The sequence below is a fragment of the Heptranchias perlo genome, chromosome 11 (genome assembly GCF_035084215.1).
Source record: "Heptranchias perlo isolate sHepPer1 chromosome 11, sHepPer1.hap1, whole genome shotgun sequence".
NCBI classification, from domain to species: Eukaryota; Metazoa; Chordata; class Chondrichthyes; order Hexanchiformes; family Hexanchidae; genus Heptranchias; species Heptranchias perlo.
In genome coordinates, this window is record NC_090335.1 from 14,839,561 (window position 1) to 14,853,635 (window position 14,075).

The window sequence follows — 14,075 nt, forward strand, 5'->3', positions numbered from 1 at the left end:
GTAGTACTAAGAGGGTGCTGCACTGTCGGAGGTGCCGTCTTTCAGATGAGATGTTAGAGTAAGGTCCTCCCTGTCTGCTCTCTCGGGTGGCCGTAAAAGATTCCACGGCACCAACACAGGCCAAATGGCCTCCTCCTGTTCTGTATCATTCTATGAAGATGTCAGGGGTACTATCCACAAGTTCATGGATGACACAATGATTTATGCAGGTGTTGGGGCTTTAGATGAGAAAAATAGATGACCACAAGATCTGGATGTGATCACAGAATAGACCTTCATTTGCTACAAACATTCAAAAGGGAGTTGGCGAGAGTGCCTGACATCACTGCCGACAGAAAGTAGGTGAGTATTGGGGGATGTCTCTTAGTCTCCTGGATTTTATTTAATTGAGGTATATAAAATTATGATGGGACTAGATAGAGTGGATAGGGAGGAAGGACCTATTTCCCTTAGCAGAGGGTTCAGTGACCAGGAGGCATAGGTTTTAAGAAATTTGTAGAAGGATCAGACAGGAGCTGAGGTGAAATGTTTTCACCCAGAGGGTGGTGGGGGTCTGGAACTCGCTGCCTGAAAGGGTGGTAGAGGCAGAAACCCTCAACTCATTTAAAAAGTACTTGGATGAGCACTTGAAGTGCCGTAACCTACAGGGCAACGGACCAAGTGCTGGAAAGTGGGATTAAGCTGGACAGCTCTTTTCAGCTGACATGGACATGATGGGCCGAATGGCCTCCTTCCGTGCCCTAACTTTCCATGATTCTTTCTATGATTATTTGTAGAAGAGCAGGGGAGTTCTCCTAGTGTCCCGGCCAATATTTATCCCTCAACCAACATCACTAAAACAGATTATCTGGTCATCATCACATTGCTGTTTGTGAGATCCTGCTGTGCCCAAATTGGCTGCAGCTTTTCCCAACATTACAACAGTGTCTACTTTCTTGTCTGTAAAGCTCTTTGGGAGGTCCTGAGGTCAGGAAAGGCGCAAATCTTTCTTCAAGAACATTGACTACTCCTACCAGCATCTCCCGATCGCAGATCCAGGTTTTATTGACAATCCCGGCGGCTGGTGTGCGCGCATGCGTACTGTGGCGGCTGAAGATGGCGGTTGTGTTGACGGTTGGGCCGGCCGGGGATCGCGAGCGCTGCCAGCGGCGGACTCACCGCCGAGGAGATGAGGCAGCGAGACCGAGGGGGAAGCCTGCTCCAGTCTCCGAGTGTCAGTTAGTGCGGCGTCAGAGCACAACTCGGCCCGTCCGTGCTTTTGGGGGTAAGTGAAGATAGAGTTGACTGGGAGAGTGCGTTTAGTCCGGGATCACACCGGCAGGAGAGAGGGGGGGATAACCCGGGGGATGGGAGAGAGGGGGGCAAACCCGGGGGATGGGAGAGAGGGGGGCAAACCCGGGGGATGGGAGAGAGGGGGGCAAACCCGGGGGATGGGAGAGAGGGGGGCAAACCCGGGGGATGGGAGAGAGGGGGGCAAACCCGGGGGATGGGAGAGAGGGGGGCAAACCCGGGGGATGGGAGAGAGGGGGGGAAACCCGGGGGATGGGAGAGAGGGGGGGAAACCCGGGGGATGGGAGAGAGGGGGGGAAACCCGGGGGATGGGAGAGAGGGGGGGAAACCCGGGGGATGGGAGAGAGGGGGGGAAACCCGGGGGATGGGAGAGAGGGGGGGAAACCCGGGGGATGGGAGAGAGGGGGGGAAACCCGGGGGATGGGAGAGAGGGGGGGAAACCCGGGGGATGGGAGAGAGGGGGGGAAACCCGGGGGTGGGAGAGAGGGGGGAAACCCGGGGGGTGGGAGAGAGGGGGGGAAACCCGGGGGGTGGGAGAGAGGGGGGGAAACCCGGGGGGTGGGAGAGAGGGGGGGAAACCCGGGGGGTGGGAGAGAGGGGGGAACCGGGGGAGAGACGGGGGTGGGAGAGAGGGGGGGAAACCCGGGGGGTGGGAGAGAGGGGGGGAAACCCGGGGGGTGGGAGAGAGGGGGGGAAACCCGGGGGGTGGGAGAGAGGGGGGGAAACCCGGGGGGTGGGAGAGAGGGGGGGAAACCCGGGGGGTGGGAGAGAGGGGGGGAAACCCGGGGGGTGGGAGAGAGGGGGGGAAACCCGGGGGGTGGGAGAGAGGGGGGGAAACCCGGGGGGTGGGAGAGAGGGGGGGAAACCCGGGGGTGGGAGAGAGGGGGGGAAACCCGGGGGATGGGAGAGAGGGGGGCAAACCCGGGGGATGGGAGAGAGGGGGGCAAACCCGGGGGATGGGAGAGGGGGGGGCAAACCCGGGGGATGGGAGAGGGGGGGGCAAACCCGGGGGATGGGAGAGGGGGGGGCAAACCCGGGGGATGGGAGAGAGGGGGAGGAAACCCGGGGGATGGGAGAGAGGGGTAGGAAACCCAGGGGATGGGAGAGGGGGAGAGGGGGAGGAGGAGGAAACCCGGGGGATGAGGGAGAGGGGGAGGAAACCCGGGGGATGGGAGAGAGGGAGAGGGGGGAGAGAGGGAGGGGGGAGAGAGGGAGGGGGGAGAGAGGGAGGGGGGAGAGAGGGAGGGGGGAGAGAGGGAGGGGGGAGAGAGGGAGGGGGGAGAGGGGGAGAGGGAAACCCGGGGGGGAGGGGGAGAGGGAAACCCGGGGGGGAGGGGGAGAGGGAAACCCGGGGGGGAGAGGGAGAGGGAAACCCGGGGGGAGGGAGCGGGAAACCCGGGGGGGAGGGAGCGGGAAACCCGGGGGGAGGGGGAGGGGAAACCCGGGGGGAGGGGGAGGGGAAACCCGGGGGGAGGGGGAGGGGAAACCCGGGGGATGGGAGAGAGGGAGAGGGGAAACTCGGGGGATGGGAGAGAGGGAGAGGGGAAACTCGGGGGATGGGAGAGAGGGAGAGGAAACCCGGGGGATGGGAGAGAGGGGTAGGAAACCCAGGGGATGGGAGAGGGGGAGGGGGAGAGGGGGAGGGGGAGAGGGGGAGGAGGAGGAAACCCGGGGGATGAGGGAGAGGGGGAGGAAACCCGGGGGATGGGAGAGAGGGAGAGGGGGGAGAGAGGGAGGGGGGAGAGAGGGAGGGGGGAGAGAGGGAGGGGGGAGAGAGGGAGGGGGGAGAGAGGGAGGGGGGAGAGGGGGAGAGGGGAGAGGGGGAGAGGGAAACCCGGGGGGGAGAGGGAGAGGGAAACCCGGGGGGGAGGGAGAGGGAAACCCGGGGGGGAGGGAGCGGGAAACCCGGGGGGAGGGGGAGGGGAAACCCGGGGGGAGGGGGAGGGGAAACCCGGGGGATGGGAGAGAGGGAGAGGGGAAACTCGGGGGATGGGAGAGAGGGGGAGGAAACCCGGGGGATGGGAGAGAGGGGGAGGGGGAGGAGGAGGAAACGCGGGGGATGAGGGAGAGGGGGAGGAAACCCGGGGGATGGGAGAGAGGGAGGGGGAGAGAGGGAGGGGGGAGAGAGGGAGGGGGGAGAGAGGGAGGGGGGAGAGAGGGAGGGGGGAGAGAGGGAGGGGGGAGAGAGGGAGGGGGGAGAGAGGGAGGGGGGAGAGAGGGAGGGGGGAGAGAGGGAGAGGGGAGAGAGGGAGAGGGGGGAGGGGGAGAGGGGAAACCGGGGGGAGGGGGAGAGGGAAACCCGCGGGGAGGGAGAGGGAAACCCGCGGGGAGGGAGAGGGAAACCCGGGGGGGAGGGAGAGGGAAACCCGGGGGGAGGGAGAGGGAAACCCGGGGGGGAGGGAGAGGGAAACCCGGGGGGAGGGAGCGGGAAACCCGGGGGGAGGGAGCGGGAAACCCGGGGGGGAGGGAGCGGGAAACCCGGGGGGAGGGGGAGGGGAAACCCGGGGGAGGGGGAGGGGAAACCCGGGGGGAGGGGGAGGGGAAACCCGGGGGGAGGGGGAGGGGAAACCCGGGGGGAGGGGGAGGGGAAACCCGGGGGATGGGAGAGAGGGAGAGGGGAAACTCGGGGGATGGGAGAGAGGGAGAGGAAACCCGGGGGATGGGAGAGAGGGGGAGGAAACCCGGGGGATGGGAGAGAGGGGTAGGAAACCCAGGGGATGGGAGAGGGGGAGAGGGGGAGGAGGAGGAAACCCGGGGGATGAGGGAGAGGGGGAGGAAACCCGGGGGATGGGAGAGAGGGAGAGGGGGGAGGGAGGGGGGAGAGAGGGAGGGGGGAGAGAGGGAGGGGGGAGAGAGGGAGGGGGGAGAGAGGGAGAGAGGGAGAAACCCGGGGGGAGGGGGAGAGGGAAACCCAGGGGGAGGGGGAGGGGGAAACCCAGGGGGAGGGGGAGGGGGAAACCCAGGGGGAGGGGGAGGGGGAAACCCAGGAGAGGGAAACCCGGGGGAGGGGAACCCGGGGGAGGGGGAGGGGGAGAGGGAGAGGGAAACCACGGGGGGGAGGGAGAGAGGGAGAGGGAAACCCGGGGGGGGGGGGAGAGAGAGGGAAACCCGGGGGATGGGAGAGAGGGGGAGGAAACCCGGGGGATGGGAGAGAGGGGGAGGAAACCCGGGGGATGGGAGAGAGGGGGAGGAAACCCGGGGGATGGGAGAGAGGGGGAGGAAACCCGGGGGATGGGAGAGGGGGAGGGGGAGGAAACCCGGGGGATGGGAGAGAGGGGGAGGAAACCCGGGGGATGGGAGAGAGGGAGAGGGGAGAGGGAGAGGGAAACCGGGGGGAGGGGGAGAGGGAAACCGGGGGGAGGGGGAGAGGGAAACCCAGGGGGAGGGGGAGAGGGAAACCCAGGGGGAGGGGGAGAGGGAAACCCGGGGGAGGGGGGGAACCTGGGGGGAGAGGGAGAGGGAAACCACGGGGGGGAGGGAGAGAGGGAGAGAGGGAGAGGGAAACCCGGGGGGGGGGGAAACCCGGGGGGAGGGAGAGAGGGAGAGGGAAACCCGGGGGGAGGGAGAGAGGGAGAGGGAAACCCGGGGGGAGGGAGAGAGGGAGGGGGAAACCCGGGGGGAGGGGGGGAGGGAGAGAGGGAGAGGGAAACCCGGGGGGGGGGGAGAGAGGGAAACACGGGGGGAGGGAGAGGGAGAGGGAAACCCGGGGGGAGGGAGAGGGAGAGGGAAACCCGGGGGGAGGGAGAGAGGGAGAGGGAAACCCGGGGGGGAGGGAGAGGGAAACCCGGGGGGGAGGGAGCGGGAAACCCGGGGGGAGGGGGAGGGGAAACCCGGGGGATGGGAGAGAGGGAGAGGGGAAACCCGGGGGATGGGAGAGAGGGAGAAGGGAAACCCGGGGGATGGGAGAGAGGGAGAGGGGAAACCCGGGGGATGGGAGAGAGGGAGAGGGAAACCCGGGGGGAGGGAGAGAGGGAGAGGGAAACCCGGGGGGAGGGAGAGAGGGAGAGGGAAACCCGGGGGAGGAAGAGAGGGAGAGGGAAACCCGGGGGGAGGGGGGGAGGGAGAGAGGGAGAGGGAAACCCGGGCAGGGGGGAGGGAGAGAGGGAAACCCGGGGGGAGGGAGAGGGAGAGGGAAACCCGGGGGGAGGGAGAGGGAAACCCGGGGGGAGGGAGAGGGAAACCCGGGGGGAGGGAGAGGGAAACCCGGGGGGAGGGAGAGGGAAACCCGCGGGGAGGGAGAGGGAAACCCGGGGGGAGGGAGAGGGAAACCCGGGGGGGAGGGAGAGGGAAACCCGGGGGGGAGGGAGAGGGAAACCCGGGGGGGAGGGAGCGGGAAACCCGGGGGGAGGGAGAGGGAAACCCCGGGGGGAGGGAGCGGGAAACCCGGGGGGAGGGGGAGGGGAAACCCGGGGGGAGGGGGAGGGGAAACCCGGGGGGAGGGGGAGGGGAAACCCGGGGGATGGGAGAGAGGGAGAGGGGAAACCCGGGGGATGGGAGAGAGGGGTAGGAAACCCAGGGGATGGGAGAGAGGGAGAGGGGGAGGAGGAGGAAACCCGGGGGATGAGGGAGAGGGGGAGGAAACCCGGGGATGGGAGAGGGGGGAGAGAGGGGGGAGAGAGGGAGGGGGGAGAGAGGGAGGGGGGAGAGAGGGAGAGGGGGGGGGGAGAGGGGAGGGGAGGGGGAGAGGGAAACCCGGGGGGGAGGGGGAGAGGGAAACCCGGGGGGGAGGGAGAGGGAAACCCGGGGGGGAGGGAGCGGGAAACCCGGGGGGAGGGGGAGGGGAAACCCGGGGGGAGGGGGAGGGGAAACCCGGGGGATGGGAGAGAGGGAGAGGGAGAGGGGGAGGAGGAGGAAACCCGGGGGATGAGGGAGAGGGGGAGGAAACCCGGGGGATGGGAGAGAGGGAGAGAGGGAGGGGGGAGAGAGGGAGGGGGGAGAGAGGGAGGGGGGAGAGAGGGAGGGGGGAGAGAGGGAGGGGGGAGAGAGGGAGGGGGGAGAGAGGGGAGGGGGGAGAGAGGGGAGGGGGGAGAGAGGGGAGGGGGGAGAGAGGGGAGAGAGAGAGGGGAGAGAGGGGAGAGAGAGAGGGGAGAGAGGGGAGAGAGGGAGAGGGGGGGGGGAGAGGGAGAAACCCGGGGGGAGGGGGAGGGGGAAACCCAGGGGGAGGGGGAGGGGGAAACCCAGGGGAGGGGGAGGGGGAAACCCAGGGGGAGGGGGAGAGGGAAACCACGGGGGGGAGGGAGAGAGGGAGAGGGAAACCCGGGGGGGGGGGGGGAAACCCGGGGGGAGGGAGAGAGGGAGAGGGAAACCCGGGGGGAGGGAGAGAGGGAGAGGGAAACCCGGGGGGAGGGAGAGAGGGAGAGGGAAACCCGGGGGGAGGGAGAGAGGGAGAGGGAAACCCGGGGGGAGGGAGAGAGGGAGGGGGAAACCCGGGGGGAGGGGGGGAGGGAGAGAGGCAGAGGGAAACCCGGGGGGGGGGGAGAGAGGGAAACCCGGGGGGAGGGAGAGGGAGAGGGAAACCCAGGGAGAGGGAGAGGGAAACCCGGGGGGAGGGAGAGAGGGAGAGGGAAACCCGGGGGGGAGGGAGAGGGAAACCCGGGGGGGAGGGAGCGGGAAACCCGGGGGGAGGGGGAGGGGAAACCCGGGGGGAGGGGGAGGGGAAACCCGGGCGATGGGAGAGAGGGAGAGGGGAAACCCGGGGGATGGGAGAGAGGGAGAGGGGAATCCCGGGGGATGGGAGAGAGGGAGAGGGGAAACCCGGGGGATGGGAGAGAGGGAGAGGGAAACCCGGGGGGAGGGAGAGAGGGAGAGGGAAACCCGGGGGGAGGGGGGGAGGGAGAGAGGGAGAGGGAAACCCGGGGGGGAGGGAGAGAGGGAGAGGGAAACCCGGGTGGGGGGGGGAGGGAGAGAGGGAGAGGGAGAGGGAAACCCGGGGGGGGGGGGGGGGGAGAGAGGGAAACCCGGGGGGAGGGAGAGGGAGAGGGAAACCCGGGGGGAGGGAGAGGGAAACCCGGGGGGAGGGAGAGAGGGAGAGAGAAACCCGGGGGGGAGGGAGCGGGAAACCCGGGGGGAGCGGGACGGGAAACCCGGGGGATGGGAGAGGGGACGAGGAAACCCGGGGGATGCGGGAGAGGGGGAGGAAACCCGGGGGATGGGAGAGAGGGGGAGGAAACCCGGGGGATGGGAGAGAGGGAGAGGGGAAACCCGGGGGATGGGACAGAGGGAGAGGGGAAACCCGGGGAATGGGAGAGAGGGAGAGGGGAAACCCGGGGGATGGGAGAGAGGGAGAGGGGAAACCCGGGGGATGGGAGAGAGGGAGAGGGGAAACCCGGGGGATGGGAGAGAGGGAGAGGGGAAACCCGGGGGATGGGAGAGAGGGAGAGGGGACACCCGGGGGATGGGAGAGGGGACACCCGGGGATGGGAGAGGGGACACCCGGGGGATGGGAGAGGGGACACCCGGGGGATGGGAGAGGGGACACCCGGGGGATGGGAGAGGGGACACCCGGGGGATGGGAGAGGGGACACCCGGGGGATGGGAGAGGGGACACCCGGGGGATGGGAGAGGGGACACCCGGGGGATGGGAGAGGGGACACCCGGGGGATGGGAGAGGGGACACCCGGGGGATGGGAGAGGGGACACCCGGGGGATGGGAGAGGGGACACCCGGGGGATGGGAGAGGGGACACCCGGGGGATGGGAGAGGGGACACCCGGGGGATGGGAGAGGGGACACCCGGGGGATGGGAGAGGGGGACACCCGGGGGATGGGAGAGGGGACACCCGGGGGATGGGAGAGGGGACACCCGGGGGATGGGAGAGGGGACACCCGGGGGATGGGAGAGGGGACACCCGGGGGATGGGAGAGGGGACACCCGGGGGATGGGAGAGGGGACGAGGAAACCCGGGGGATGCGGGAGAGGGGGAGGAAACCCGGGGGATGGGAGAGAGGGGGAGGAAACCCGGGGGATGGGAGAGAGGGGGAGGAAACCCGGGGGATGGGAGAGAGGGAGAGGGGGGAGAGAGGGAGAGGGGGGGAGAGGGAGAGGGGGGGAGAGAGGGAGAGGGGGGGAGAGAGGGAGGGGGGAGAGAGGGAGGGGGGAGAGAGGGAGGGGGGAGAGAGGGAGGGGGAGAGGGAAACCGGGGGGAGGGGGAGAGGGAAACCCAGGGGGAGGGGGAGAGGGAAACCCGGGGGAGGGGAACCCGGGGGGGGGGGGAACCCGGGGGGAGGGGGAGAGGGGGAGGGAAACCCGGGGGGAGGGAGAGAGGGAGAGGGAAACCCGGGGAGAGGGAGAGGGAAACCCGGGGGGGGGGGAGGGAGAGAGGGAGAGGGAAACCCGGGGGGGGGGGGGGGGGAAGAGAGGGAAACCCGGGGGGAGGGAGAGGGAAACCCGGGGGGAGGGAGAGGGAAACCCGGGGGGAGGGAGAGGGAAACCCGGGGAGAGGGAGAGAGGGAGAGGGAGAGGGGAACCCGGGGGGGAGGGAGCGGGAAACCCGGGGGGAGGGGGAGGGGAAACCCGGGGGGGAGGGGGAGGGGAAACCCGGGGGATGGGAGAGAGGGAGAGGGGAAACCCGGGGGATGGGAGAGAGGGAGAGGGGAAACTCGGGGGATGGGAGAGAGGGAGAGGAAACCCGGGGGATGGGAGAGAGGGGGAGGAAACCCGGGGGATGGGAGAGAGGGGGAGGAAACCCAGGGGATGGGAGAGAGGGAGGGAGGGGGAGGGAGGGAGGGGGAGGGAGGGAGGGAGGGAGGGGGAGGGAGGGAGAGAGGGAGGGGGGAGAGAGGGAGAGGGGGGGGGGGGAGAGGGAGAGGGAGGGGAGGGGGAGAGGGAAACCCGGGGGAGGGGAACCCGGGGGGGGGGAACCCGGGGGGAGGGGGAGGGGGAGAGGGAGAGGGAAACCACGGGGGGGAGGGAGAGGGAAACCCGGGGAGGGAGAGGGAAACCCGGGGGAGGGAGAGGGAAACCCGGGGAGAGGGAGAAAGGGAGAGGGAGAGGGGAACCCGGGGGAGAGGGAGAGGGGAACCCGGGGGGGAGGGAGCGGGAAACCCGGGGGAGGGGGAGGGGAAACCCGGGGGGAGGGGGAGGGGAAACCCGGGGGATGGGAGAGAGGGAGAGGGGAAACCCGGGGGATGGGAGAGAGGGAGTGGGGAAACTCGGGGGATGGGAGAGAGGGAGAGGAAACCCGGGGGATGGGAGAGAGGGGGAGGAAACCCGGGGGATGGGAGAGAGGGGGAGGAAACCCAGGGGATGGGAGAGAGGGAGGGGGAGGGAGGGAGGGAGGGGGGGGGAGGGAGAGGGAGGGGGAGAGAGGGAGGGGGAGAGAGGGAGGGGGGAGAGAGGGAGAGGGGGGGGGGGGAGAGGGGGGGGGGGGGGAGAGGGAGAGGGAAACCGGGGGGAGGGGGAGAGGGAAACCCGGGGGGGGGGGAACCCGGGGGGAGGGGGAGGGGGAGAGGGAGAGGGAAACCACGGGGGGGAGGGAGAGAGAGAGGGAGAGGGAAACCCGGCGGGGGGGGGGGGGGCAACCCGGGGGGAGGGAGAGAGGGAGAGGGAAACCCGGGGGGAGGGAGAGAGGGAGAGGGAAACCCGGGGGGAGGGAGAGAGGGAGAGGGAAACCCGGGGGGAGGGGGAAAGGGAGAGAGGGAGAGGGAAACCCGGGGGGGGAGGGAGAGAGGGAGAGGGAAACCCGGGGGGGGGGAGAGAGAGGGAAACCCGGGGGGAGGGGGAGGGAGAGGGAAACCCGGGGGGAGGGAGAGGGAGAGGGAAACCCGGGGGGAGGGAGAGAGGGAGAGGGAAACCCGGGGGGGAGGGAGCGGGAAACCCGGGGGGAGGGGGAGGGGAAACCCGGGGGATGGGAGAGAGGGAGAGGGGAAACCCGGGGGATGGGAGAGAGGGAGAGGGGAAACCCGGGGATGGGAGAGAGGGAGAGGGAAACCCGGGGGGAGGGAGAGGGAAACACGGGGGGAGGGAGAGAGGGAGAGGGAAACACGGGGGGAGGGGGGGAGGGAGAGAGGGAGAGGGAAACCCGGGGGGGAGGGGGGGAGGGAGAGAGGGAGAGGGAAACCCGGGGGGGGGGGGGGGGAGGGAGAGAGGGAGAGGGAGAGGGAAACCCGGTGGGGGGGGGGGGGGGGAGAGAGGGGAACCCGGGGGGAGGGAGAGGGAAACCCGGGGGGAGGGAGAGGGAAACCCGGGGGGAGGGAGCGGGAAACCCGGGGGGAGCGGGACGGGAAACCCGGGGGATGGGAGAGAGGGAGAGGGGAAACCCGGGGGATGGGAGAGAGGGAGAGGGGAAACCCGGGGGATGGGAGAGAGGGAGAGGGGAAACCCGGGGGATGGGAGAGGGGAAACCCGGGGGATGGGAGAGGGGACACCCGGGGGATGGGAGAGGGGACACCCGGGGGGAGGGAGAGAGGGAGAGAGAAACCCGGGGGGGAGGGAGCGGGAAACCCGGGGGGAGCGTGACGGGAAACCCGGGGAATGGGAGAGAGGGAGAGGGGAAACCCGGGGGATGGGAGAGAGGGAGAGGGGAAACCCGGGGGATGGGAGAGGGGACACCCGGGGGATGGGAGAGGGGACACCCGGGGGATGGGAGAGGGGACACCCGGGGGATGGGAGAGGGGACACCCGGGGGATGGGAGAGGGGACACCCGGGGGATGGGAGAGGGGACACCCGGGGGATGGGAGAGGGGACACCCGGGGGATGGGAGAGGGGACACCCGGGGGATGGGAGAGGGGACACCCGGGGGATGGGAGAGGGGACACACCCGGGGGATGGGAGAGAGGGGGGACACCCGGGGGATGGGAGAGAGGGGGGACACCCGGGGGATGGGAGAGAGGGGGGAAACCCGGGGGATGGGAGAGAGGGGGGAAACCCGGGGGATGGGAGAGAGGGGGGAAACCCGGGGGATGGGAGAGAGGGGGGAAACCCGGGGGATGGGAGAGAGGGGGGAAACCCGGGGGATGGGAGAGAGGGGGGAAACCCGGGGGATGGGAGAGAGGGGGGAAACCCGGGGGATGGGAGAGAGGGGGGAAACCCGGGGGATGGGAGAGAGGGGGGAAACCCGGGGGATGGGAGAGAGGGGGGAAACCCGGGGGATGGGAGAGAGGGGGGAAACCCGGGGGATGGGAGAGAGGGGGGAAACCCGGGGGATGGGAGAGAGGGGGGAAACCCGGGGGATGGGAGAGAGGGGGGAAACCCGGGGGATGGGAGAGAGGGGGGAAACCCGGGGGATGGGAGAGAGGGGGGAAACCCGGGGGATGGGAGAGAGGGGGGAAACCCGGGGGATGGGAGAGAGGGGGGAAACCCGGGGGATGGGAGAGAGGGGGGAAACCCGGGGGATGGGAGAGAGGGGGGAAACCCGGGGGATGGGAGAGAGGGGGGAAACCCGGGGGATGGGAGAGAGGGGGGAAACCCGGGCGATGGGAGAGAGGGGGGAAACCCGGGGGATGGGAGAGAGGGGGGAAACCCGGGGGATGGGAGAGAGGGGGGAAACCCGGGGGATGGGAGAGAGGGGGGAAACCCGGGGGATGGGAGAGAGGGGGGAAACCCGGGGGATGGGAGAGAGGGGGGAAACCCGGGGGATGGGAGAGAGGGGGGAAACCCGGGAGAGGGGGGGAGCCCGGGGGATGGGGGAGTGGGGTTGAGCCCGGGGGATGGGGGAGTGGGGGGGTGCCCGGGGGATGGGGGAGTGGGGGGGAGCCCGGGGGATGGGGGAGGGGGGGGAAACCCGGGTGAGGGGGTGTGGGAGAGGGAGAAACCCGGGGAGGGGGGTGGGAGAGGGAGAAACCCGGGGAGGGGGGTGGGAGAGGGAGAGAGGGAGAAACCCGGGTAGGCGGGAGGGTGGGGGAGAGAGAGAGATAGAGAGGGAGAAACCCGGGTTGGAGGGGGGGTGGGGGAGAGAGGGAGAGAAACCCGGGGAATGGGAAAGAGAGAGAGGGGGAAACCCGGGGAATGGGAAAGAGAGAGAGGGGGAAACCCGGGGAATGGGAAAGAGAGAGAGGGGGAAACCCGGGGAATGGGAAAGAGAGAGAGGGGGAAACCCGGGGAATGGGAGAGAGAGAGAGGGGGAAACCCGGGGAATGGGAAAGAGAGAGAGGGGGAAACCCGGGGAATGGGAAAGAGAGAGAGGGGGAAACCCGGGGAATGGGAAAGAAAGAGAGGGGGAAACCCGGGGAATGGGAAAGAGAGAGAGGGGGGGGGGTGCGTGGGGGAAGTGAGAGAGGGGGACACCCAGGGCGGGAGGAGGACAGAGATAGAGGTAGGGGGGCAACCAGTTATGGGGGGTGGGGGGAGGGAGGAGACACCCGGGGGAAGAGGTAAGATCGAGAGGGACACCTGGGAGGAGTGGGGGGAAACCCGGTGTGGGGTGGGAAGAAATAATGGGGCACCCAGGAGGAGGGGGAGGGGGAGGGGGGCAGGGGGGCAGGGACACCCATGAAGCGTGGGTGGGGGGAAGGGACACCCAGGAGGAGAGGGGGGAACAACCTTGGGGTTGAAAAGAAACAGGGGGACACCCGGGAGGAGAGGGGGGCGGACCACCCCGGCGGAGGAGAGGGGGCGGACCACCCGGGCGGAGGGGAGGCGGGGGAAGGACTACAACCGGGCGGACGACACCCGGGAGGCGGGGGACGGACGACACCCGGGAGGCGGGGGACGGACGACACCCGGGAGGCGGGGGACGGACGACACCCGGGAGGCGGGGGACGGACGACACCCGGGAGGCGGGGGACGGACGACACCCGGGAGGCGGGGGACGGACGACACCCGGGAGGCGGGGGACGGACGACACCCGGGAGGCGGGGGACGGACGACACCCGGGAGGCGGGGGACGGACGACACCCGGGAGGCGGGGGACGGACGACACCCGGGAGGCGGGGGACGGACGACACCCGGGAGGCGGGGGACGGACGACACCCGGGAGGCGGGGGACGGACGACACCCGGGAGGCGGGGGACGGACGACACCCGGGAGGCGGGGGACGGACGACACCCGGGCGGCGGGGGACGGACGACACCCGGGCGGAGTTGGGAGGCGGGCGACACCCGGGAGGCGGGGAGGCGGGCGACGGACGACACCCGGGCGGAGTTGGGAGGCGGGCGACGGACGACACCCGGGAGGAGTTGGGGGGCGGGGGACGGACGACACCCGGGAGGCGTTGTAGGGCGGGGGACGGACGACACTCGGGAGGAGTTGGGGGGAGGGGGACGGACGACACCCGGGAGGAATTGGGGGGCAGGGTCCATCCGGGAGGAGTGGGGGGGTGGTCACCCGGGAGACAAGATGGGAACACCCCGGGGGGCGAGTGGGAAAAATGGGGGACACCCGGGGGAGGAGGGGGAAAGGAGGCAGGGGATGAGGGGGACATCGGGAGGGCGGGGTGACGTGAGGGGGGTACCCGAGGGGGGAGGGGGAGGAGTGGGGGGGAACAGAGGGGGAGGAGAGAAGGGGACACTGTGGGAGGGGGTGGGGGGAGGAGGGAGTAGACAGGGGGACATGGTGGGGAGAGAGGGTAGAGAGGGGGACACTGGGGAGGGGAGTAGAGAGGGAGACATGCGGGTAGAGAGGGGGACGGGGGTGGAGAGAGGGGGGGACATGGGGAAGTGGGGGGAGAGAGGGAAATGAGAGGAGAAGAGAGGGAGACAGTGGAGGTTGAGAGGCAGCTCCCAAGGGGGAAGAGAGAGGGGGAAAAGAGAGGGGGAACACTGGGGAGGGGGTTAGAGGGAGGGGGGAGCACTGGGGAGGGGAGAACACGGGGGAGGGGAGAACACGGGGGAGGGGGTTTGAGGGAGCG

At 69.8% G+C, this 14,075-nt stretch overlaps 1 protein-coding gene across 1 annotated transcript in view; it reads left to right on the forward strand.

Moving 5' to 3' along the window:
• The first annotated feature begins 1,090 nt into the window (after positions 1 to 1,090).
• fndc3a (fibronectin type III domain containing 3A) overlaps positions 1,091 to 14,075 on the forward strand; it is a 228,175-nt gene continuing 215,190 nt past the window's right edge. Inside the window, exon 1 of the mRNA XM_067992587.1 lies at positions 1,091 to 1,264. Coding sequence (XP_067848688.1) covers positions 1,096 to 1,264 — 169 coding nt within the window. The 5' untranslated portion in view covers positions 1,091 to 1,095. The remainder of the gene's footprint in view (positions 1,265 to 14,075) is intronic.